Source organism: Macrosteles quadrilineatus, unplaced genomic scaffold (genome assembly GCF_028750875.1).
Source record: "Macrosteles quadrilineatus isolate MER2022 unplaced genomic scaffold, UCM_ALF_1.0 Scaffold_7__1_contigs__length_78375512, whole genome shotgun sequence".
Lineage (NCBI taxonomy): Eukaryota > Metazoa > Arthropoda > Insecta > Hemiptera > Cicadellidae > Macrosteles > Macrosteles quadrilineatus.
This window is the reverse complement of record NW_026542600.1, coordinates 61,980,480-62,004,349: the sequence shown is the minus strand read 5'-3', so window position 1 is coordinate 62,004,349 and position 23,870 is coordinate 61,980,480. Positions and strand designations below refer to the sequence as shown.

General features: G+C 36.6%; 1 protein-coding gene across 7 annotated transcripts in view; it reads left to right on the top strand.

Annotated features, from left to right (window-relative positions):
* The window catches only part of LOC128998281 (uncharacterized), a 100,086-nt gene that overhangs the window by 60,889 nt on the left and 15,327 nt on the right, over positions 1-23,870 (top strand). For 6 of the 7 annotated variants that reach the window (XM_054424343.1, XM_054424345.1, XM_054424347.1 and 3 more), the window contains 11 exons: positions 3,691-3,786; positions 7,416-7,644; positions 7,858-8,064; positions 11,374-11,560; positions 11,876-12,091; positions 13,992-14,187; positions 15,536-15,776; positions 16,855-17,037; positions 17,953-18,126; positions 21,259-21,400; positions 23,677-23,755. In XM_054424343.1, the coding sequence (XP_054280318.1) occupies positions 3,691-3,786; positions 7,416-7,644; positions 7,858-8,064; positions 11,374-11,560; positions 11,876-12,091; positions 13,992-14,187; positions 15,536-15,776; positions 16,855-17,037; positions 17,953-18,126; positions 21,259-21,400; positions 23,677-23,755 (1,950 nt within the window). The remainder of the gene's footprint in view (positions 1-3,690; positions 3,787-7,415; positions 7,645-7,857; positions 8,065-11,373; positions 11,561-11,875; positions 12,092-13,991; positions 14,188-15,535; positions 15,777-16,854; positions 17,038-17,952; positions 18,127-21,258; positions 21,401-23,676; positions 23,756-23,870) is intronic. The other variant, XM_054424344.1, reaches the window with a different exon arrangement.

Below are 23,870 nucleotides of genomic sequence, written 5' to 3'. Positions count from 1 at the left end.
CAATAATATGCTGTTATTTAGATGCATTGAAATGAAACATAGATTTTGAAATCTTGATTAAAAATTTTATTTAACGATTACAACAAGTCTTACTCAGAAAACCAGCAATTTTCAAACGACAAAATAATACAACCAACGTTATTTTATCTAATACAATAAATATTTATGACACATGTTTCAATAAATTACATTTTAAATATTAACTGCTGTCTCCTTAAATAGAAGTGTAAACATTTAAATGTACTCCATTCATGTGCTCTTATGTAAACAAATTGTTTCTCCATAATTATTTCTTGGAAACTTAAAAGGCCACTGGGGGCAGACCCCAGATAGAATTTCTTAAAATCCCATCTAAGGCTTCTCCAAGGACTAGCCTCCGCTAGCGGCTATCTTGGATAATTTAAAACAGCTGCTGAAGAGTTATTTATCGTCCAAAATATTTTTTCAAACACTTAAGTGATTATCATTTAAATATCTACTGTGATATTGGAAATGTTCTTTATAGTTTTGAATTGTTCTCCAAGGGAGTCCATGGAAGCTAACGGCCATCTTGGATTTGCCCACCTTAAGAGCAATGTTAATTTCGTTAATTTCAAACAGCCGCTGAAGAGCTATTTACCATCTCAAAATATTTTATCAAACGCCAGAGGGATTGTAATTTAAATATCTAGTATACTATGGGATTTGAAATTTTATTTGTAGTTTTAAATTGTTTTACGAGTTAGAACGTTTGGGCTCCAAGGACTCATAAGCGGAACCTCCATGCAAATCCCTAAGTTCTTAGGTTTTCTAGTTTTTGGGATTTTAAGATCAAATCAAATATATTAATTTTCATTCGGTACAATAAAGCTAATAGAATAGCTCAGATCGCATTTTACAAATTGTCATGAAACAAAAGTAGATGTAAATAAAAAACAAAACTTAAATTGTATGGTATAAAATATAGAACATTTGCCTGTTGAACATACATTAGCTTATACAATTTAAATTACGCACATGAGAAGAAAAGTTATGGGAAGGGGTCGCCGGATTTCTACCCCCGGATATTTACCCCCATGAAAAAACGCCTACGTCATTTTGACGTCACGAGGGGCGGGGCTTATACATGGTCGAGAAACAGCCCGCGACTGGAAATCTACCCCCGGACATCTACCCCCAGACATCTACCCCCGGACATCTACCCCCGGACATCTACCCCCGGAAATCTACCCCCAGTGGTCAGCTCTGCCACGTATCGGCCAATATTCATTGTTGTAATTGATTTTATTAATTGTTTTATGTAAATCAATGTCTCTTCGGTTAATCATTACCCTCTAATATCTAGTATTAAGCATGTGATATGTCATTGCCTTGTTTAACATTACTGTATCTGTCTTCCTAATAAAATAAGTTGTAACAGCCCTTTTTCACCCGAACTACTTCACTGATATTTATGATTGAGGTCTAATTTTAAATCTTAAGATTCAGCTCAACGCAAAATGGTATTTAAAACCATATGTTGATAAAGGGCTTCAAAAGTGTGACCCTTAAGCATTTGATTCATTTCCAGACAGTGATTTAAATGGTTGACAAACTTTCACATACAGTAACAGCTAACAGCGCATGCATGAGCGCGGATCGGAAGTGTTTATCACAAAAGATTGACCAATACGATTTTAATACTATTTAAAGGTTCTTCCAAAAGAAGAGAAACCGGTTAACATTGTAATAATAACTGTTATGACGTAGACCTACGGTTTGGGAAATATTTTATTCATTGAATGATCAACCATATTTTGTAACTAACGCAATAGTCATTATTGCTTTTACACTTATTACTCATCAAAAGAGCTAAATGCTCAAAATTTGTATTACTTCAATCTATTTATCGCAGTTGTAAAATGAATTAGCATAAGCCTTGAAAGTAACCGTCAGTGTCGACGGGTTTAACCTAATTCTGTTCTGTATACTACCTTAAAATGCCTCATTTTAACATTTTTGAATAATTGTCTTATTTTAGGTATTTAAGAGAAAATACTTTAAAATCCTTTCTTAGTACGCATCTAAAATCTTAGAAACTAAATTTTTTTACTACTAGGTGATATGAAAAATTTACCATTATACACCTGACTTTTTATTGATCCTCTTTCTCAATTTAACAGTTTACAACTGAATTGTCTTATTTTAGGTATTTAAGAGAAAATACTTTAAATCCTTTCTTAGTACGCATTTAAATCTTAGAAACTATTTTTTTTACTAGATGATATGAAAAATTTACCATTATACACCTGACTTTTATTGATCCTCTTTCTCAATTTAACAGTTTACAACTGAATTGTCTTATTTTAGGTATTTAAGAGAAAATACTTTAAATCCTTTCTTAGTACGCATTTAAATCTTAGAAACTATTTTTTTTACTAGATGATATGAAAAATTTACCATTATACACCTGACTTTTATTGATCCTCTTTCTCAATTTAACAGTTTCCAACTGAGTTTTGTTTTACTAAACAATTATTCCTACTAGGCCTACATTGAATAAACCGGAAGGTCACCACAGTTTATTCACTTTATCCTTTAAGAAATGTGTGTAAAAACAATGGTTCAGTACGATGTAACACTTGACCATGTGAAAAGTGCGCAATATTATATTATTTTCATAACTTGTTCATCTCCTGTTTACAGTTGCAGACGATCATTCATGTTTTCACAACCTGACTTAAAAATTGATCTGATGAGTACTCCTCACATTTCACTTTTAAACTGTTACTGTATAGTGTAAAAGTTGGTCAACCATTGGAAGCACCTTCTAGGAATAAATCAAAGGCTTAGGGGTCAACATTTTGAAGCCATAATCGAAATATCCTTTTAATTACCATTTTGTGCTGCGCTAGATCTTAAGCTTTTAAAAGACACCTCAATCGTAAAAATCAGTGAAGTAGGTCGGGTTGAAAAGGACTGTTACAACTTATTGAATTATAAATATGGATAATGTTAAAACAGACATCGACATATCGCATGTTTACTACTGGATATAAGAAGGTAAAGCAATTTATAAAATCAATTATACAACACAATGAATATTGGCCGATACGCGGCAGAGCTGACCAATGGGGGTAGATTTCCGGGGGTAGATGTCCGGGGGTAGATGTCTGGGGGTAGATGTCCGGGGGTAGATGTCCGGGGGTAGATTTCCAGTCGCGGGCTGTTTCTCGAACGTGTATAAGCCCCGCCCCTCGTGACGTCAAAATGACGTAGGTGTTTTTTCATGGGGGTAAATATCCGGGGGTAGAAATCCGCTACCCCATGGGAAGAGGTAAAAAGAAGTGATTGACATGATATCTAATCCTACTTAATTGCTGTTTTTACTGTCATCACTGCATACATTTTGGAAACCAAACAGTCACTTGATTTATAACTTTATTTTTCCTATCGCTGCCCAATTTTATTTGTTTCTGTGAAGCGTTACCTGCATCAATTTTCAACCTTACGTTCTATGTAGAACTTATTAAGATAATCTGCTTAAAAATTGTTCTCTATTGTATTAAAACCATTTGCCTTATAATAATCTTTGGGCTTTAGATTCAAACGAAGGTTGCTGTTCTACATATATCTATTATAGTTTTTTGCAATGTTTTCTCTGTAGTCATTTATTGCATGTACAGTAAGTTAGATTAGCCTGCGATGATATTCCGTTGTGTATGTTGGCAGTCCGATCGCAGAGGGGAGATGTTTGCTAGTGTTTCTGGCTCTATGATGGTCAAATTTGATTTTGAATCCTCCCTTAGCCCCCAATTAAGTTCCCAGGTTAGTTGTAGCCTACTGCATGCTAGCCAGTGCATGCTTGTGGTATGCTTTCTTATTTTTTTTTTCTTTTGTTTTGTTATATTTACCTGACACAATAATAACTTAACCCATTAATATAACTTGTATGCTTCGTATGAAACATCTGTTTTATTTCAAACCATAAAGGATGGTACAGTTGGAAAATAAATTTGTAAATTGTTACTGTAATGTAATGTATTTACATCCACTGCTTGCATTAACACGCTCCCCACTGATCGTTCAATTCCAGATAGGCCTAACCCAATGTTTTCAGTAGACTATGCACAAAATATCTAGTTATGTAAAAGAGGTCTACCAGTTTAAGATTTAACAGTTCAAAACATCATTCTCTTTAAACTAGTTCGGCCAAAAACTTCTAATTCTAGACATAGCTCTTTCTTCAGTTGCAACTGTCTGTCTTTAGGGCTATTCTGACCATTGCAATCCTAATTTTAGATATCCCAGCTGTCATCTGACGTTTTATTTTGTTTAAAGATTACAATGGAAAATATAACTATTGGTCTCATAGTTTTAGAACTACATATTGCACATTGAATATATTGTTTCCAGCAAGACACTGCTTTTACAGTTAGGAACAAAAAATCGCTGAGCTCAGGGCGGAAATGGGCCTGAAGCCAGGGGCGCAAGAGGTTTTAGTTTTGTTAGGAGTGTGAGCAAGAGAAAAGACTTGAAATTGTGCGACAATAGAATCCTCTCCACTCATGACTCATCACTGCAATTGTCTGCAGTTTGCCTTACTTAAGATAGTTTCTTTATTAATCATTCTTTTTGTCAGTTTGTTTTGTTCAATCGTATTTGCTAAGACTTGTGTTACGGTATTTGTTGGCTTGTGAATAAATTTATTGACGTGTTTGGCTAACTATTTTAATAGCAGCCCATTTAGCCCATTTTCTTTTTTACAAGTATGGAATTTCAGTTATTTAGGCCTTTGTTTGAATGGACAGAAAATAATCAATGGCTCTGCTATAAGATACGAGACCTGGTGATTTGAAATAATAGATTGTTATAATAAGAACCGTACATGAGTTGGAGCTGGAGATCTCATACTTAACTGAAAACCTTGTAATGCTAAAATTAGATAATCAGAAAATATAAGCTTCTTTCACAACATTTCTCTCAAATTCCCTGTAATAGTGCTCTTACATTATTGATTATATTGTTTCGGAGGTCTTTGAAAGCCTAGGGTACTTGAGTAAAAAATATGTTTAAAACATGTATGATTACTCTATATTTGGGATTCAGTCGTTGAAAGTTCTAACGGATCAAGTGTTATAACTAAATTGTAACCAACAGGATTAGTGCAACAGACAGGAGCATTTAATTTTAGATAAAACAATAGTAGCAAAATGTAGACCTATACGTCAAACCTTCTACTACGTAGTTCAAATCAAAAACAGCCCTTTGGCTGCACCATTTCCTTTTCTTGTGATTTTGGCTCTACAAACTCAATTATATTTGTACCACCCTGTATCAAGTTCCTCATCCATTTTTGTACAAATGTTTAATTGAAGTATGACAGTGATTAAAACTTGGCTTTAACCTCAGCTTGCATGTGTGTATAAGTTTGATTTGTTTAGTTAAAACATTTTTCTTGGGTATGTCCATGAATTAGATTTGTATTATTGATTTGTTCAGATTTACCATCTCCCCATTAAATTATTACAAAAAAAATTTGTTCAATTTTGCTACCTTAAAGATTGACAAATTATACGTTTTTTGTAACTATAACCTCAAATAAATGTATATAAAAGTATCAAGTTTAAATATTTCAATAGTCTGTTTTCAAGTGCCGTTTTCGTTGTGTTCTATTGTGCTAAAAATATAAGATCAAAAAACTTTTAAAATTATTTTACAAGGAACCTTTCTTAGTGAATATTGTTTGCAGTAACAACTTTTTATTGTATATAATTTTGGCCAATAATTCCTAAGCAATCAACAATTAGTACACTTCTTTTAATACCTTATTTTTGCCCTATGGAATCTGCCACGGGACAAAGTGAACAAGATAAAACAGTATGAATGTATATGGTACAAGAATGTAAATGCAAATTAATTGACGATAGGATAAATTATGTTTAGTTGATTGACAACATTCGACAACAGACGCTGTCATATGTGAGTCAAACTGGCGCCTTTACTTTACCATTAGCTTGACATAGTTTTAGTTACTAATACCAATTCTAAACCATTTAATAAATTTATGTAACGTTAGTTTGTTTGTTAGTATTCTTTCATCAAATTTTAAATACACCTATTAATAATTATATCAAGTTTAAGGCCTGGTTTGTAGTAGTCTTTGATAGTCTTGATTATAGACTGTTTCATGATAAATTTGTGTTTATTCCCTGTATAAATTAATGGATTGTGCATTGATTTTTACTATAATAAATTAATTACATAACACCAGCCTCCTCATTTTGCTTCAATATGTAAATGTCAGAAATTTTTTTAACAACATTGAAAATAGCACTTGGTGTTTTTCTCAAGTCTAATGTCTTTTGTCTTTAGTTTTTAAAACCAATAAATAAAAGATCGCTGGTTGGTGAAATTGTTTATCCATATGGGCTACAGCACTGCTGTGATTTGTAAACTTCAATTAAAGTTTAAGTATCTGATTGAAGTAACTTGAGCAGGTGGAGTTATCTATAATACAGTAGCAGTTGAGACATCAAAACAATTTGTTAGTGTACATAATTTATAGCCAAGTTTGGCAGACTTGAAATTATTAGTATATACAACCATCCCAACTTACTATGACAATGTTTGTTGCTAATCCAATGTTATGAACAAAACTAAAATACTAAAGCATATTAACTGACCCTGTGTAAGTTGAACCTTTATTGAAATCTGGAAAAATATGTTTTTGGCTCTGAAAATGTTCTCTCATCCCTCAAATTTAATGATTTTTAACAAATCCTTTACCATATTTTAGTTAAATTAGGTAAACTCAATGTTCAGACAATGATTTTTATTTTTAAACTCTACAAGGTAATTATTCTAAGCAATGAACTATTGTATCCAGTTCAAAGATAGGTTGACACAGGCCATACAACTTGTAACAGATATTGCACAAGTTTTGTCTGATGATGGAAACACACACATGATTTTACATAACACTCCTCATGCAAGCTCTCACGCAAATCAGTATCACAGGTTGTTGCGATAGATTGTTTAAATGTTGTTGCGATAGATTGTTTAAATCCAGTTATGTCACGATTTCAACCTGCACAAGTAGCTCTTTACAAGTCCATTTTCAGTTTATTTTTCACCATACCACTGAGCAGAAGGGTTAAAACTTTTGCTGTGCTTGATGTAATGTCCATGTGCAAGTCTGGTCCTCTCTTCTCACCAGTCAGAGAGAGTCCTCTACCTCAATGCCCCAACTATAGTGTAGACTCTCTAGAGTGTAATGTTATAAGTTGTGTGATGTGTTGTATAGGAGGAGGAGGAGGAGGGCGCACAATGTGAGTCCATGTGCAAGTCTGGTCCTCTCTTCTCACCAGTCAGAGAGAGTCCTCTACCTCAGTGCCCCAACTATAGTGTAGACTCTCTAGAGTGTAATGTTATAAGTTGTGTGATGTGTTGTATAGGAAGAGGAGGAGGAGGAGGGCGCACAATGTGAGTCCATGTGCAAGTCTGGTCCTCTCTTCTCACCAGTCAGAGAGAGTCCTCTACCTCAGTGCCCCAACTATAGTGTAGACTCTCTGGACTGTCAGGAACAGGACATTCTGCTAACTTGCCAGGCCAACAAGGACAACTACACCATAGCCTTTGAAGGCAGTACTGTCATGGGGGAAGATTCAGATTGCCATGATACAGGTGATTCTATATTCTCTATGTTTCTAAAGTTGTATTCCTTGATAGAGAAACTGTGAATCTGTGATTGAAGTACCATATTAAGTGAGTCACTTTTATACAAACAAAATGATTTTTATGATCAATTTCACTTATTGTTATAACCAAAACATTTTTTAAAATTTCCTTACATGTTACCAGATATTTGGTTATGTAAGATCTATTGTAATATTTCAGGGGAAAGTGTGACTGGCAGTGGCAGTGGTAGTGGCAGTGGGTCGGGAACATGGTCCAGTGCAGAGACCAGACGTCCAGCAATGGCCAACTCAGATGCACCTCGCACTACCTGGTGTAAGATGGTCACTCGGCGCAACCTTCACAACAACTGTATGCGTCACTCCTCTGCCAGTCTACCCAACTTGACTAGATCCAGACCAAACCTAGGTTAGTTAACTAGCATGTAAAAATATTGTACACTTCAATAGAGGGCAGAATTTATAAACAAAAGTATAAAAGATAAACTTGCGATAGCCAATAGCCCATCGCAGCAACTTATGCCCTTGGAAGTAAACATGCAACTTATGGAATTGTTAAGTCTTTTACTGAACTTTCAACGTCAACCAATTTATAGTAAAATGATATTAAAAAATCAAAACTTTAAACATAAAACCGAAATTTTGTTTCCTTCCTGGTCAAATTACATGAAAATATAGTAAATAATAATAACATGTTTATTTTGCAATCAAAACAGAAATAAATTTGACTCCTAACCATGACTTGAACACCATTCTTTTTCAGTCAAAAGAGATTGACAAAAGTAGTTTCACGTAATTTATTTACGATACCTAAAATCCTAAAATATACCACTGTATATCAAAATTTTACTGATAAAACTGTTGTGAAATTTGTCTTATCGACTGCTCCAAAAATTTAAATTTACTCGGCCAACTCTGGTCAACTGAACACGCCAAATGGACAATTCCCGTTGCCTAGCTAATTTTCCATTAGTTTTAAATCTTTATCATGGTTTTGGTTAACATGGTCTTTGATTGTAACTAGAGGTGTGCGGATAGTGAAATTTCATTTCGGCTCGGTTCAGATCGGATCGGATATTGGGAGGTTCGGATTCGGATATTTTCGGATTCGGATAGTTCGGCGCGGTTTATAATAAGCTGCATATGTATTTTTAACCTATAAAACAATGTAAAGCTGTGTAAATAAACTTAAATGACGATTTTGAATTATAGAATTTCAAACTAGCCAAGTCCACAGTTTTCTCTCTCTTGAAAATCACAATTCACAACATTTATTTTCAAAAAGTTGGTTGCTTGAATTAAGTACACTAGCAGCCAAAATCTTCACACAACACCTTAGCTCAGCAGGACTGATGTCAAACGTTTGGGTTTGTTTACTTGAGGTTATGTTTTATGTTGTTTCCTGGTTCTCACAAGACAAGGAGTTGGATCTCAAGTTTATTTTCACATTGTATTTCCTTGAACGGATTATTGGCCTTAAGTGGCATTTTGCGGGTTTGCCAAGTTTAGAAAACATCACTAATGCACTAAGCTGAGCTCAAGCTCACGATTTGATGTTGGGCAATTAGGCTTTATAACTCTGTAAAAGGTGTGTATCCCTGAATTTATAAATTTCATTCTACACTTATTCACTGCCAAACATAATTCAGTAGAACCTTGATGAACCGAGAATTACACTAGCCTACATAACTTCATCACCCCAAATAAAATACCAAGATAATTTTTATAATTGTATTTGAATCGTATAATCTTAGTTTGTTAAAAATGGATTGTATGTTCAACAATTGCAGTCCATTATTGTTATGCAGTATGGTCCCAATATTATTGTTTTTGATTTTGACACATCGCAGTTCATTTGACAAAATTATAGTTGAAGCAGCCCAATGTCAAGTCACGCTTGGGCAATAGTTTGTTTACAAGCTTTCTCCAGACCACTGGGGAGGGTCGGGTCTGATAAGCCATCTATTGTTCAACCCCCAAGAAGGTTCGACCCTCATTAGTGCCGCTCGGCTGCACTCAGTGGGGAACCCAATACCACAAATCAATCTTTTAAATGAATAAAAATATTTGGTAATAATTGTTTTATTAATATTCATTCACTTTGAAATTTCAATAAATTTGGTGCAAAATTTGACAAAAATCGACCATTTTGACCGATTATTAATACAGTACCAAATACCAATAAAGTACATTCATTGGTAATTAAATAATAGGTAAAAATTAACTGATTTTCGTCAAGTTTTACCCCCTGCTGTGCGCTATGCCACAAAAGATGATAATGACATGGGTGATTAGTAACCATGGCAACTTGTTGAATGCATGATGAAGGGAAACCCAAGAAATAGAAGAACAAAGAGAAAGAATAATGACGTTGTTATCTTTATACCCTTTTTACAATTTCTGTTATTGTTATCTTTATGTAAGATTTTATGATTTTGTTTTATAGGTTTATAAAATAATTCTTTTTAACTACGGGAATATCAATTTATAATTTATCAACGTGCTTCTCTTCTGAAACAGCAATACCGGATGCATAATAAAGGTCAATGACCTAAAATATCACGATTGTGCAATATTGTATTTTGATGTTGAAATTAAAATCACGACAAAAGTTTGTATATATCCATGGTACCTATCGTTTAATCATTTAATATGTACACAATCAATGCTAAATAATCGTGGTTAGTTCTAACTTTATTTTTTATTATTCAAAGTTTCTACACAATAAGACAATCCAAAGTCAAACCGGGCAATGAATACCCAAAAAACAACGTATCTTGTCCTGTGATTGGAATACCACTCACCGGCTAGTCCTTTAGGTTTAGGGAAGTAGTGCAAGTCTATATATAGCTTCAAGGTCTTACCCACCCCTTCCCCCTCCGGTCCTACTTGACTCACTACCCGCGCTCCTTTCGAGGTCATTGCCCAACCCCTCCCACCCTTCTATTGTGTTGCCTTTCTATTGTTTCTATTCTGACTTTTTTTCGGGAAACATTAAATCTATTGTTTACGTAACATCACAGTAGTAGGCTAGATTTTTCTACTTTGAAACAGTACTGTAAAAAAAAACTATTACGCAGCGCCCCTAGTATCAGGAGCGAGACAAGCACGAGTTGACTTTCATTTGACCATGGTAGTTCTTTTCTGCTTTATGTCTGTTCGTTCCAGATGAATCTAATCGTAAAGCAAAACAGCCGATAACGACTAAACTAGTTATCGGTATTGCATCATACGGCTTCTTTGCCGTTTGCTGTTAGGTCGTTGGAAACGTATTGCTGTAATTTTGTCCTGGGAAACTAATGATGGTTATGGAGATTTAGTTTTCTGTCCAAAACGTCAAAATATATTGTCTATCCGAAAAAGTCGGATATATAACGGATAGTGTCGGATATTGAATTTGGGCTCGGTTCGGATACGGATATCCGAACCGAATCCGGCCCGATTTTTCGGATATCCGCACACCTCTAGTTGTAACATAATGTAGTAAGTCTACAGTATACGAGTTTAAGGTAGGCCTACTGTATTTTATTTTTGTAGAAGGAGTTTTTTATAATAACCCATTTTAACCTAAACATTTCCCGAAATTCATAATTATTTTTACTTTTGGTCGGTTTTGAAATAAAGAAGGTGTGTTTTTTCTACATTCAACTTTAAACCAGTTGCTTTGAATTAGGACGATTAGTTCAATTTACATGACTAGTAAATCATTTTTCGGCAGGTTGTGTGAAGCTGTATGATGTTCAACACTCGTCATCAGTGTCTGGCTCAGACAGCAGTTTATCATCAGAGAAACAACATTCAAGACTGAGTCTAGTCCGGTTGTTCATCAAACAACGTGGATGTGCTATGGCACACTCGGACTATGCAACTACACAGACTACTCATGAACAACTTTGTGATAACAGGTACAGTAGATATATCATTTCCATTTTATATTTTCTGCTCACAACAGCATAAGATCCATTTATGATGATGATGACCTGCACCGATGTAAATATGTTCAAATGGAAAATTTGTTGTTTTCTGTATCTACTGTTATCCTTTCCACTTAAATTATCCCTACAATTTTTGCCTTAGGGAGAAAAAGAGCTAATGTAGCCCCGTAACGCTTGTAAACAACGTTACACATAACATGACTCTTAGCGTTTTTGCTGCATCATGACAAAAAAAAAAAACCTATTTAAATGAGATATTTCAGCTTATGTATTATTTGATTCCAGGGTTAATGCCAACTTAGTGACGTCAGATCGCAATCAGAATCAAGTGGAGTGGGTGAGCTTTGCAGACAGTCTAATAGACGAGGTCCCTGAGTCTGAGAGTGTAGAGAGACTCAGTGATGGCTCCGTGTCAGTATGTAGTTGTGACGCTAGTCTCAACACATCTAGACATCAAGGCAGTGGAAACAACAACAATAGTCTGGACAGGGACTACATCAGGTATGTGACATGCACAATAATCCTGAGCATAGTTTTGGTTCCAAATCCAAATCCTGGTCTTGTCACTATTTTATGTTAACCTTTCGTTAGATAGCATCATCAATCGGATGTGTTGCTAGCCTAGTTGTTAGCGTCTTGGACTTAGGTGTGGGAGGTTATGGGTAATGGGTTTGGACCGCTTTCCCTTAAGATGTATTTAATCTAACTTTGACTTCAATTAAAATGCCACTTGAGTAGACGACATCTGGGTCCAGAATTTACCTGCTTGGAATTGAAACCGCTACCTTCAGGTTTGAAGGCAAGCTCTACAGATGTTTGGCTGCCCAGACAATTAAAATTTATTTTCATCAATATATTTACATTTTAACAATCTAACTTAGATTATGAGTAATTTACATCCATTTAGATTTAAACTCCTACTACTACTACAGTGCAATAAAACTAAGACCTCAACACCCACAGTTAAAGCCAAATTTTGACTCAAAATTGTTTACTAGAGTCCCCATACTACACCATTTTGAGAGTCGAGCCTTGGGGCTCAAAGTAGGAAAACTTGTTTTTTTTCTGAAATACTAGCTGTTTTGCCTGTTCTTTGCCTGGACAAAATTTTAAATTTTAAAAACATCTCCTGTGAAATATGGCTGTAAATTTTAGGGATAATCTTTACATTATTAAAATAAAACAACCAATTGAATGGATTACTTTCCAAGCACTTAGAAAGTGACACCTCTTACAACAATTTGTTTTGTCCCAACCAAAGTCATCTGAAAAGCTCTGTTGCATTTCCTTGATTTGTATAAACAAAATATTTCTCTTAGGGTATTCTTCAACGATGAGACTATTAGAGGATTTGGACCATTTTAAGGGGGTTAAGGCACTTTCCGCTTCAATATTCTTTGCTTTACCATTTTAAGCTATTTTTTAATCACAAACCTAGACCATTGGACCAAATCAAAACAAACCAAACTTTCTACTGCATAGGACTGAATCCTCTCCTAATTGTCTTGGGGATTATTGAGGAAAAAGAAATTGTTTGGGCCTTTGGAAGCTTATTTTCATGAAAAAGTAGCACCCTGTGAGAAGGGGCAAGGTCCAGCGAGGTTGTCATTCTTTCAAGGGCTCATCACCAACATTCGCAAACCACTAAAATCTCAATTTGCCATAATAAAATACAAAAACGTTACCCTGAATACAAAAAATAGTTTCCATAGTAATAAATGGTATATATTTTTTAAGGCTATAAAAATGTTTAAAAATTGTCCACTTATAACCTTTATTAACCCTGCAACGGTTCACTTTAGCAAGATTGTGAAGAGGACCATTCTTTTTTGAAATGTATCGCATGAAAACTAGAAAAACTACCAATTTTTAAATTTTAACCCTCCCTTCTCCCCAAGCTAGACGCTCAAATGGTGTAACTTTTTACTGTAACACTTGTGGGGATTATGGGGAATGTACTGAACCATTCGTAGTCAAAAGTTTTGTACTTGATGTTGAAGTTATGTTGTTTTTTGTCAATTGCACTGTACTAGCCTATACCAGCAAAATGTTAGTTAGGACCAGCTGTAGCCATTTCTTTCCAAAACTGAGCATATCTAAATAAACCACTCACGGAGCAGTCAAAGACTATCATCTCCCTCTGGTTTTGATAGGCCTACTATTATGATAGTTTTAGTTTATATTGTACAGTATAAAATATGCTAGAGTTAACAATAAGTCATCCTTTCAGTTGGACAAACATCAGTAATTAACATCAATGTACTCGTACTGTCAGCAGCACAATTTAACTATGTTAATTTCCATTCTAAAACTAGCCATGGGAAATCTACTTTTACCAATACTGAACGGACAACAACGGTCTGCAGACATTCAGTACTCAACGTTGTGTGTTTGGTTGCAGATCACCAGTAAGTGTGTCCCAGTTGCGCCGTGGCACACAGACCCACTCCGAGTGCAGCACCAGCAGTGATCCTACGGAGGCTACCAAGATATCAGCTCATGTACGCAATTCTGCCACTCAGTGTCCACTCCATTGTGTGGATGCTAGCATGCAGACGTCAGCCACTTTGGCCGCCCACAACAAACAGCCTACCAAGGTATACATGATACTTCAGTTGGATTCTTAAAGTCTCCTTAAACCCACATAAATTTATAAAAATGCATCCCTAATCTTTATTACTTATTGCAAATGTTATATTTTTAACGTAATTAAATTGACTGAACCAAGTGATGATTTTATTGTGATTTGTGTTAGGATTTTATGTTAAAATTTGAGCTTATAACTGAGATTAGAGGTACCTAGCTGGAAGTTTTATGTCAACTAATTTCATTTAATTTGAACTGTAATGTGTACCATGAATCAAAAGCCTTTATCTGCTGACAACAGTGTGTCTTTGTAATATGTTCACATTTCATTATTTCACACTGTTACACAAGTGTTGTATCTATAAGTCTAGACTATTTTAATATATTACAGCTGATGTTATGTTTACATTCTGAGATTGAGAAATGAATAAAAATAATACTTAATTTTCAGTTTCATGTAATCATTAATGAGTTGTAATTATTTAATTACATACTTGACAATGAGTACTTACGAACTCAAGTTTGTAAGTAATACAATCTTTATTTTCACCTCCGAGTCGCTATTGTTAAGTACGGAATGAACTTACAACTCATTAATAATTGTATGAAACTGAAAATTAAGTATTGGTTTTTATTCATTTCATTTCTCAATCTCAGAATGTAAACATAACATCAGCTATAATATATTGAAAACAGGATTCAAAATAATCAATTTTGCATTTAATTTACTTATACTTGACACATACCTAAAAACTGCTTGGTAAAACCCTCAAAAATACCCCAAAACCCTGATCTTTGTAAAACAGGTGTTGTAGACATCCTTTTTTTACTGTTGGTTCTCGATAATCATAAACTTAAAAAATCAGGAAGGTGCACGAAAATGTTGGATTACCAAAATTAGTTAACTTATGATACCTTATTTTGTATTTTTTTCTCTACTTGGGGTATAGATCAATCATTTTAGGTATTGTTTGACGTAAAAGCAATGTTTATTGAATAGAAAAACTCGATTTGATTTGGTTTATTACACCTTGTGTACAGCCTCATAACAGAGACCTGATTAAGATTAAGTATATAACCTATATTCTTAATTTAATGAGAATAGCTGTAATTGAAACAGTCATTACACTCAAGTTTAACTTACACATCATCAAGTAGTGCACATTAATGTACATGTACAGACTAATCAAGCAATAAAAAAAACACTTCTGTGAAAGACAAAATAAAATCCAATACTGTACGAAAATTGGCCGATTTTAGTGTAGCAAAGGAACAGATTACCAAATGTGTTAGCTTTCCCACTCTAATTCCATCACTTAACTGTTCATAATGTATATTGAACATGCTTTATGTTTGCAGACGGGTGAGAAAGGCAAGCAAGCAGTGTATGTCATGTACCCCAATTACACCCTGCCAGACTTGGGCTTCCTGAGGGATGAGAGGCTGGATCTGGACCAGATATTCCTGACTCCTGTCAAGTTCTCTCCCGGCTGGACACCTCTGCAGTCCCCGACTGTGGCCCCAACAAACCCTCCTCATGTTGAGCATAAAAGGCCTCGGCCTCATTCTTGTGCCGATATCGACCATCTCAGAAAGAAAGGTAGGCCTACTTTTTAAATGAAGGAAGTATGTACAATTTCAGAGATAATCTTTGTCATGATGTTAGCTACTGGAATGGACAATTTAAGCTTGGGTTGGAGCACTGCAATCCTAATAGATCTTATGTCTTATATCTTTATGGCTCTCACAGCTCTAAAAAAAAATCCCTGTTTTATTTTTCATAATTATCTTGTTTCAATGATGTGCAATATTGGGGAAGCTATCGCCTGAATCTTTTGGTGAAGATAATATTACTAACTACAGCAAGAATTGTTATTGATTCTAGGCATTCAATTTGCTATAGAGATTTGTTCTTATAACATTGGTTAGGAATTGATTGGAGATAGTCATGCTATTGACATTAATGGAGGCATTGTGCTTATATTGCCGTGTGGGTTGCGTCAACTGTCCTCGTAAACCTCAAAAGGAACTAAATACATTTTACTTTTACAATAAAACCTCACTAACTTGACAATTTGTGGACCCAGAGGTTGTCTTCAAGTAATCCAGAACATTTAAATTTTAAATGCGTTTAAATAAATGAATACATAACAGACTAATTTTTATATATAAATTTATTACTTAGATGAGTATTTTTACTTATCGAGTAAACAATCTTATAAACAATCTTCAGCCGTCCTTCAAATGTCGAACCCATTAATAAGACAAAGCCAGCTAGACGTGCGCTATGTCAACTGTTTTAACTGTCGAGTTACACAGACTGTTGAGTTAGGTACCGGGTGTCAGGTTAGTGAGGTTTTACTGCATATTGAAATTGAATCTGTAAATTTTAGTGTACCAGTATTTGACCTACTGATTTAGATTTTGACTTTGTTATTGAAAAAGTAAGTATGTAGCCTACTAAAAAAAAAATGTAAGAAAAAGTAAGACGTTAGAGAGCGTTTGACGGGTACTAATGTTTTTGGGACGGCTAGTGTGCTTACGGGTACTGCATAGCGAATGTTGTATAGAGTTAGCTATGATACAAATTGGTAACCTTACTTAGCCTACATAGTAATAAGTGACCAGTTGAGCCATTGTATAGACAAGATGATTACATCTAGTATGATGTGTTTCAGGATTCAGTCATGTCAGAGATTGGGAGAGTCTAGCCGTATTGCTGCCTCCTGAGTATTGTGCTCTGCTCAGTGATATCCCTGAGCTGAGGGAGTACAAGGACCTGTGCACCACCACCAAGCCTCTCTTCTGTGTCTCTCCACCTCTCTCCAAGCCCACTCAGTTCACCCCCTTCATCCCAGATAGTGAGTACATTCCAACCATCAATCATTAACTTTAGGAGACTGGCGTAGACATCCAGAGCCTCTCACAGATTGTGCTACTTTAAAAATTCTATTTTCTTTTACTTTAAATACTTTATTGTTTATGTTAACATAAAATAGGCTATAGTTAACAGTAAGTTGTCTTTTCAGTTTAGCTTAGAGTAAAAGTCTGTATATACAACAAAGATCAGTACTTGATCACACACCCCACACACTCTCAGTAGCTCAATTTAACTACATCTGCAACTTTGACACGAGGATGGGATATATTCTACCCTCTAGTTTAATATTTGAGTTTGTTCCAATCTTCCATTAAATGATGTCATAACTAAGCATTTCCCTAATCTTATCTTCTTATGTTTGCCCTGTGTGGCTTTCCAAGTAAATATAGGCCCGCTGCCTTCCTTGGCGACTAATAGGTGGTAGGAGATCCATCTCTTTGTACCCCAATTTTCTCCCAGGCCAAGTTTCCTAATTTGGCTTGGTCCCCAAAATCTTTTGTCTTTCCTTTCATTCTCCATCATTCTTCCCTTCCTTCCTTCGTCCTCTTGATCCCCAACACCACATCCATATCCCTCCCTTTTTTGACCGGCATTTACTAGGGCACCCTGAGTACAGAGGAGCTGGTTTGTTCCACTGCCAATCGTACTCTTTGGTGCATTATCAGGGGCCTAGACAGAAAGTGTGGCATTTGTGCAGAGGTCAGGCTCTGCACTGCCACAGGCGAATCAACAATCATTAATCATCTTCGGGTCCTACAAATAGGTAGGGGATTTTGGGAACTCCAACATAGTAGAGGAGTTTTTTAGTGAGTAGTCTGATCACTTCAGGAGTCTTGCACTACAGGCTGGCCAACATGTTCACATTCGTCTATATAAGGAACACTCATTTTGACAGGTCGCAATAACTCATCATCATCAAGCGTAGGCACGCAGCCTTCGTCTGGTTACCGAGGTTCATCAACTCTGCTGAGTGACTCCAGTGCCAACCCTAGTCCAGGCCCTCACTCCGCCAACAACCCCCTCTTTGTCTACAGATATGACAGTGCCACTTCTGATTCTGGCCATTCAGGTTCGATAAGAATTATTTAACTTCAATGGCATGTTACTAATAATTTGATTGTTGTGGGATATTTTTTGTATGAATGTTACCAAACTCTTGGTAGAAAACATGTTTGTTGTCTGTTAAGTAAAAGTGGGGTGTGTTATGTCAAAAGTGAATTTTTAATATCACTTGTTTTTGCACCTACATTAATACTCCTGTTTAATCTGTCAATGTAAATGGTTTTTTCCGTCGGTGGAACCTTGATAAGAAGACCCTTGATAACAAGTTGCCCTTGATAACAAGTGTCATTTTCAAATCCCCTTAAAATTATGTTACCCCTAATCACATGTTATTACAAACCTCGATAAGAAGTCAACCTTGATAACAAGTTTTATTTTACAATCCCCATGAGAGTCTTGTTATCAAGGTTCTACTGTATAAACTAGGGATGGACGGGATTGAATTTTTAGTTCGGGACGGGACGGGACGGGATTTTTATTTCCTTCCCGATTTTCGGGACGGGACGGGACGGGATTTTTTTCTGTGCATAAAAAGAATGTCTTTGAGTATTGCAGTTACCAAAAAAGACATACAACATCAATTTTTACCGTTTGTGGCACTGATTTATAAAAAAACCAAAAAATGGGTAACAATTTACAGGTATCTATAGAAACTTGTGACTCGTGGTCGAAATGACTGGCGGTCACGGTGCGATCGTCAAAATGACCGTGGTCACAGGGTGATCGTCGGAATGACTCGTGGTAACGGGGTGATCGTCGGTATGACTCGCGGTCACGGCGCGATCGTCGGTATGACTCCGCGGTCACGGCGTGATTGTCGGTATGACTCTGTGGTCACGGCGTCATCGTCGGTATGACTCCACGGTCACGGGGTGATCGTCGGTATGACTCGCGGTCACGGCATGATCGTCGGTATGACTCGCAATCACAGTACGATCGTCGGCATGACTCCGCGGTCACGGCGCGATCGTCGGCATGACTCCGCGGTCACGGCGCGATCGTCGGCATGACTCCGCGGTCACGGCGCGATCGTCGGCATGACTCCGTGGTCACGGCGCGATCGTCGGCATGACTCCGCGGTCACGGCGCGATCGTCGGCATGACTCCGCGGTCACGGCGCGATCGACGGCATGACTCCGCGGTCACGGCGCGATCGTCGGCATGACTCCGCGGTCACGGCGCGATCGTCGGTATGACTCCGCGGTCACGGGGTGATCGTCGGTATGACTCGCGATCACGGCATGATCGTCGGTATGACTCGCGATCACGGCACGATCGTCGGTATGTCTCCGCGGTCACGTTGCGATCGTCGGTATGACTCCGCGGTCACGGGGTGATCGTCGGTATGACTCGCGATCACGGCACGATCGTCGGTATGTCTCCGCGGTCACGTTGCGATCGTCGGTATGACTCCGCGGTCACGGGGTGATCGTCGGTATGACTCGCGGTCACGGCGCGATCGTCGGCATGACTCCGCGGTCACGGCGCGATCGTCGGCATGACTCCGTGGTCACGGCGCGATCGTCGGCATGACTCCGCGGTCACGGCGCGATCGTCGGCATGACTCCGCGGTCACGGCGCGATCGTCGGCATGACTCCGCGGTCACGGCGCGATCGTCGGCATGACTCCGCGGTCACGGCGCGATCGTCGGCATGACTCCGCGGTCACGGCGCGATCGTCGGTATGACTCCGCGGTCACGGGGTGATCGTCGGTATGACTCGCGATCACGGCATGATCGTCGGTATGACTCGCGATCACGGCACGATCGTCGGTATGTCTCCGCGGTCACGTTGCGATCGTCGGTATGACTCCGCGGTCACGGGGTGATCGTCGGTATGACTCGCGATCACGGCACGATCGTCGGTATGTCTCCGCGGTCACGTTGCGATCGTCGGTATGACTCCGCGGTCACGGGGTGATCGTCGGTATGACTCGCGATCACGGCACGATCGTCGGTATGACTCCGCGGTCACGGCGCGATCGTCGGTATAACTCCGTGGTCACGGGGTGATCGTCGGTATGACTCGCGGTCACAGCACGATTGTCGGCATGACTCCGCGGTCACGGCGCGATCGTCGGTATGACTCCGCGGTCACGGGGTGATCGTCGGTATGACTCGCCATCACGGCATGATCGTCGTTATGACTCCGCGGCCACGGCGCAATTGTCGAAATGACTTCGTCTCCTGCGTTCGCGGACCTATCGCTCGCAATAGCGGCGTCATCGGCACTCGCGAACGGCAAAATCGCTGACGATCGGACCAAATCCCGTCCCGAAAAATTCCCGAATCAAAGGTAATCCCGTCCCGATAATCGGGAATATTTTTTTCCCGAAAAATTCCCGAAACTTCGGGACCCGTCCATCCCTAGTATAAACTACACTTGGAGGTTTTTTATAGGACAAACCCGCTCTATTTTTGTAAAGTTTGTAAAAAATTTGAAATGGACAAGTCTTAAAATATTTTTAGTAATTTATGAGACAAAAAAACATCTTGTTAGTTTGAGAGGGATTGACTTTGCTCCAAGAATTTTGCAAGACGAGATTTCTAGATTATAAATTTTCATAACTATTTAAGTTCCTAAAAGCTTTTGTTATTTTATACCCTTTTTTTGTGTCAACCTTTGTAATAAATAATTAGTTTTTGTACTTTAGTTGTTGTTTTAATGGTGCTTTATTGTTATTTATTAATCATTGTAAAACTACGCAAACAAATGATTCCTGATAGTAATGCGATCTATAATCTCGCCTCGATCTCGTCTCGAACTTAAAATCCAGTCTCGTCCATCGCTATAAAAAATAGATAATACCTAGTGATAATAAAGATAACTTCATAATACAATAATAAAATAAAGCAATGGTTCAATTGAAGATAATGTTCTTATGAATAAGTTGAATCTGATACAAGACATAACCTACTGCACTGGATGGTTTTTTACCTCTTTCCACCTTGCATTTACCCGTCCACTTGGGTTTTGGATTGTTAAGTGCTAATTAGTGGATGAGACACTTGAACTCAAGATACTGACTATTATTGTTTTCAAGTCTGTCCAACCAACTGATAATTGAACACGTAATTTTCTAAACTAGTTGAGGTAATCTTAAATGGGATATAGTTAAGAACATTGCATTCATTGCAGGACCTCCTCTACCAAAACGATCAATTTCATTGCCAGAGGAGAAGAATGTCCCTGCACCCCCAAGACCTCCTTTACCTCGTGGTATTCTGCGAAACTCACTTGAGAATACTAAACTTCACAAAAATCAAGCCAACAAGAAAAGGTATGTAATTTAGAATAGTAATAACATTTAACAAGTTAGGTTATCTTTTACACTACTCTTTCAAAGTTAATATTTCTTGTCTTGGTCCAATATTTTTCAGTGTCTATCCTGGACTGTAGAAACGGAAATAAAAGTTTTGTCCGTTTTTATAAAAAAATACTTTAACAATTTTAAATTACTTAATTTGTTGCTATTGTAAACTATACTAGGAAGTAACTTAAATCATTTGAGTGTTATAAACACACCAATCTCTGTGGAGGATATTTTTAAACTAATCCCTTTACAGAGATACATTTGGTTGATCTAGGTGCTTGGTTTTCATCATTTCAAGTGTCTTATTTAACATCCCCCCCCCCTTTTGCCCTTTTCTACTGCTTTGTAGTTTCTTCTTTCTCAACAATCAGTATATAGGTCAATGCCATTGTGTTTTATTCATAGTTTTCTTGTTTCATTTGTTTTTGTGATGAACTAAACTCCTCTCTATTCTCATAACTAACTAATACCAGTCACATTTTAACAATTTTAAGCATGGATTATAATTATTGATTTTACTAATATTGTAAATATTAAAAGGTTTCTACATCCTTATTCAGTGAACTGTTTTATACCACAATCCTGAACATACAGTGGTTTAACACATTTTAAATTTTAAGTGTTAGATGTAGCCTAATTGTATGTGAATAAGTTAACCAAACCTTTACCAATGCTAGGCATATTTGCTTGGTCTCTGTGCTAGACTTAAAATAACCACTTTATTAATTGTAGCTTGTAGTGTTGCTATTTATATATTTTTTGCTAAATAAAGGACGTTTTAATCCAATTACTTTACTGTCATATTGAAGTTATATTTTAATTAGGCATTGACAGGACGGGATTTTTATATCCTTCCCGATTTTTGGAACAAAATATTTCCACCTAAAAGAGCTTGGGTTTATTCTTGAGTAAACATTCTTGCAGATAGGAAAAATGAGAAATAAAATCAATTTGCACTTTGCAGTCTTTGTGGCACTGTTCTATAATAACAAATAATGGGCAAGGATACACAAGTAACACAAATGAATATTTCATATATGGTTAGGGATGTTTCGATTCTCGATACCGCTGATACTTTGCTGTTGGTAAAATGGGGTAGAATAAGGCTAAGCTAATCAGGTTTGCCTCCTTTAACAACTAAAATAATGATATTTCAGCTATTTGTTATTCAATCTTTTTGAATTTGGTATTGTTGGATAGGGAATTAAAAATGCTAAAAAAGGGATATTGACATTTTTTCATAAAATCAGCCATATTTTAGTAATTTAAGTTTAAAAAATTAAAATGGCCACCATTTTGAAATTTTTAGTTGAATCAAGATAACTTTTTTTCTAACATGGGCCCCTTCTATCTTAACATACGTACCGAGTTTCATAAAGATCTGTTGAAAAAATTCAAAGATAAAAATGTGTATGTAAAAAATACAAAATGATGGAAGATATCTGGTTAACAAAGCAATTTTGGAAAAAAAATTATCTTTGATTTTCTCTTTATTTTGACCCAAGGAATCACTTACAAAAATTATGTCCCCACCTTTTTTGAACACCTTGTATATTTTAAATGGATTCAAAGTTATTATTGCTTTTATTGTGAAATTATTCTCCTTTAGTCTAAAACAAACAATTATTAAGAGGGTTCCACTCGCCGGCTGTTTACATGTAAACATGGTCCTACAAAAAAGAACCTCCTGGCATTATTAAAGTGTTTATCGAGTTGAAATAAACTGTAAAATAATTACTAAGATCCAAACTATGCATAGGCTGAACTGAAACTTCATAATTGATTCTTTGTGTATTTACAAAATCATTTTGTAAATGTGCAAATTAGTCTGATTTACATGCAATTTTAACTTCTAAATAATAGTTAAACATTATTTTTGCTCCACCCACTGCAGGCTCTGATATGTTAAAAGCACAACAAGCACACAATCATTGGAGACAAATTAGATTTAGAATGTTGAGTTGAGAGCTTGTACCGTAGAGGCATGTTCAGGAACATAGCATGTTTAGCCGCCATCTTGAATTGACCGGGTAGAATCCCCTTAACTGTAGGTCATGTGAGTTGAGATTAACTTGGATTAAAAAAACATTAATCTATTTTTTGTATTCACCTCTGTCTCTTTTTTACATTGTAAATTGTGTTTAATTTTAACTATTTCACTAAACCCTAGGACTAACCCCTACAAGCAGAACTTTTATTGTGATTGCAAGAGCAACACTACTAACATTTATTGTATTTTACAGACATAGCATGTTTGATATGGAGACAGCCAATGTAGATGATCCTGAATTGGCCGATGTGGACAAAAAAGCAAAGGCTAAGGTAAAATTTATTTTCCTAGTTGTCGCTTACTTTCAAATTAGAAGTTAGGTGATTGTTTAATTTAAAAAACTATCAATGAAAAATAAATAAATATAGTAATAATAGATATATATAA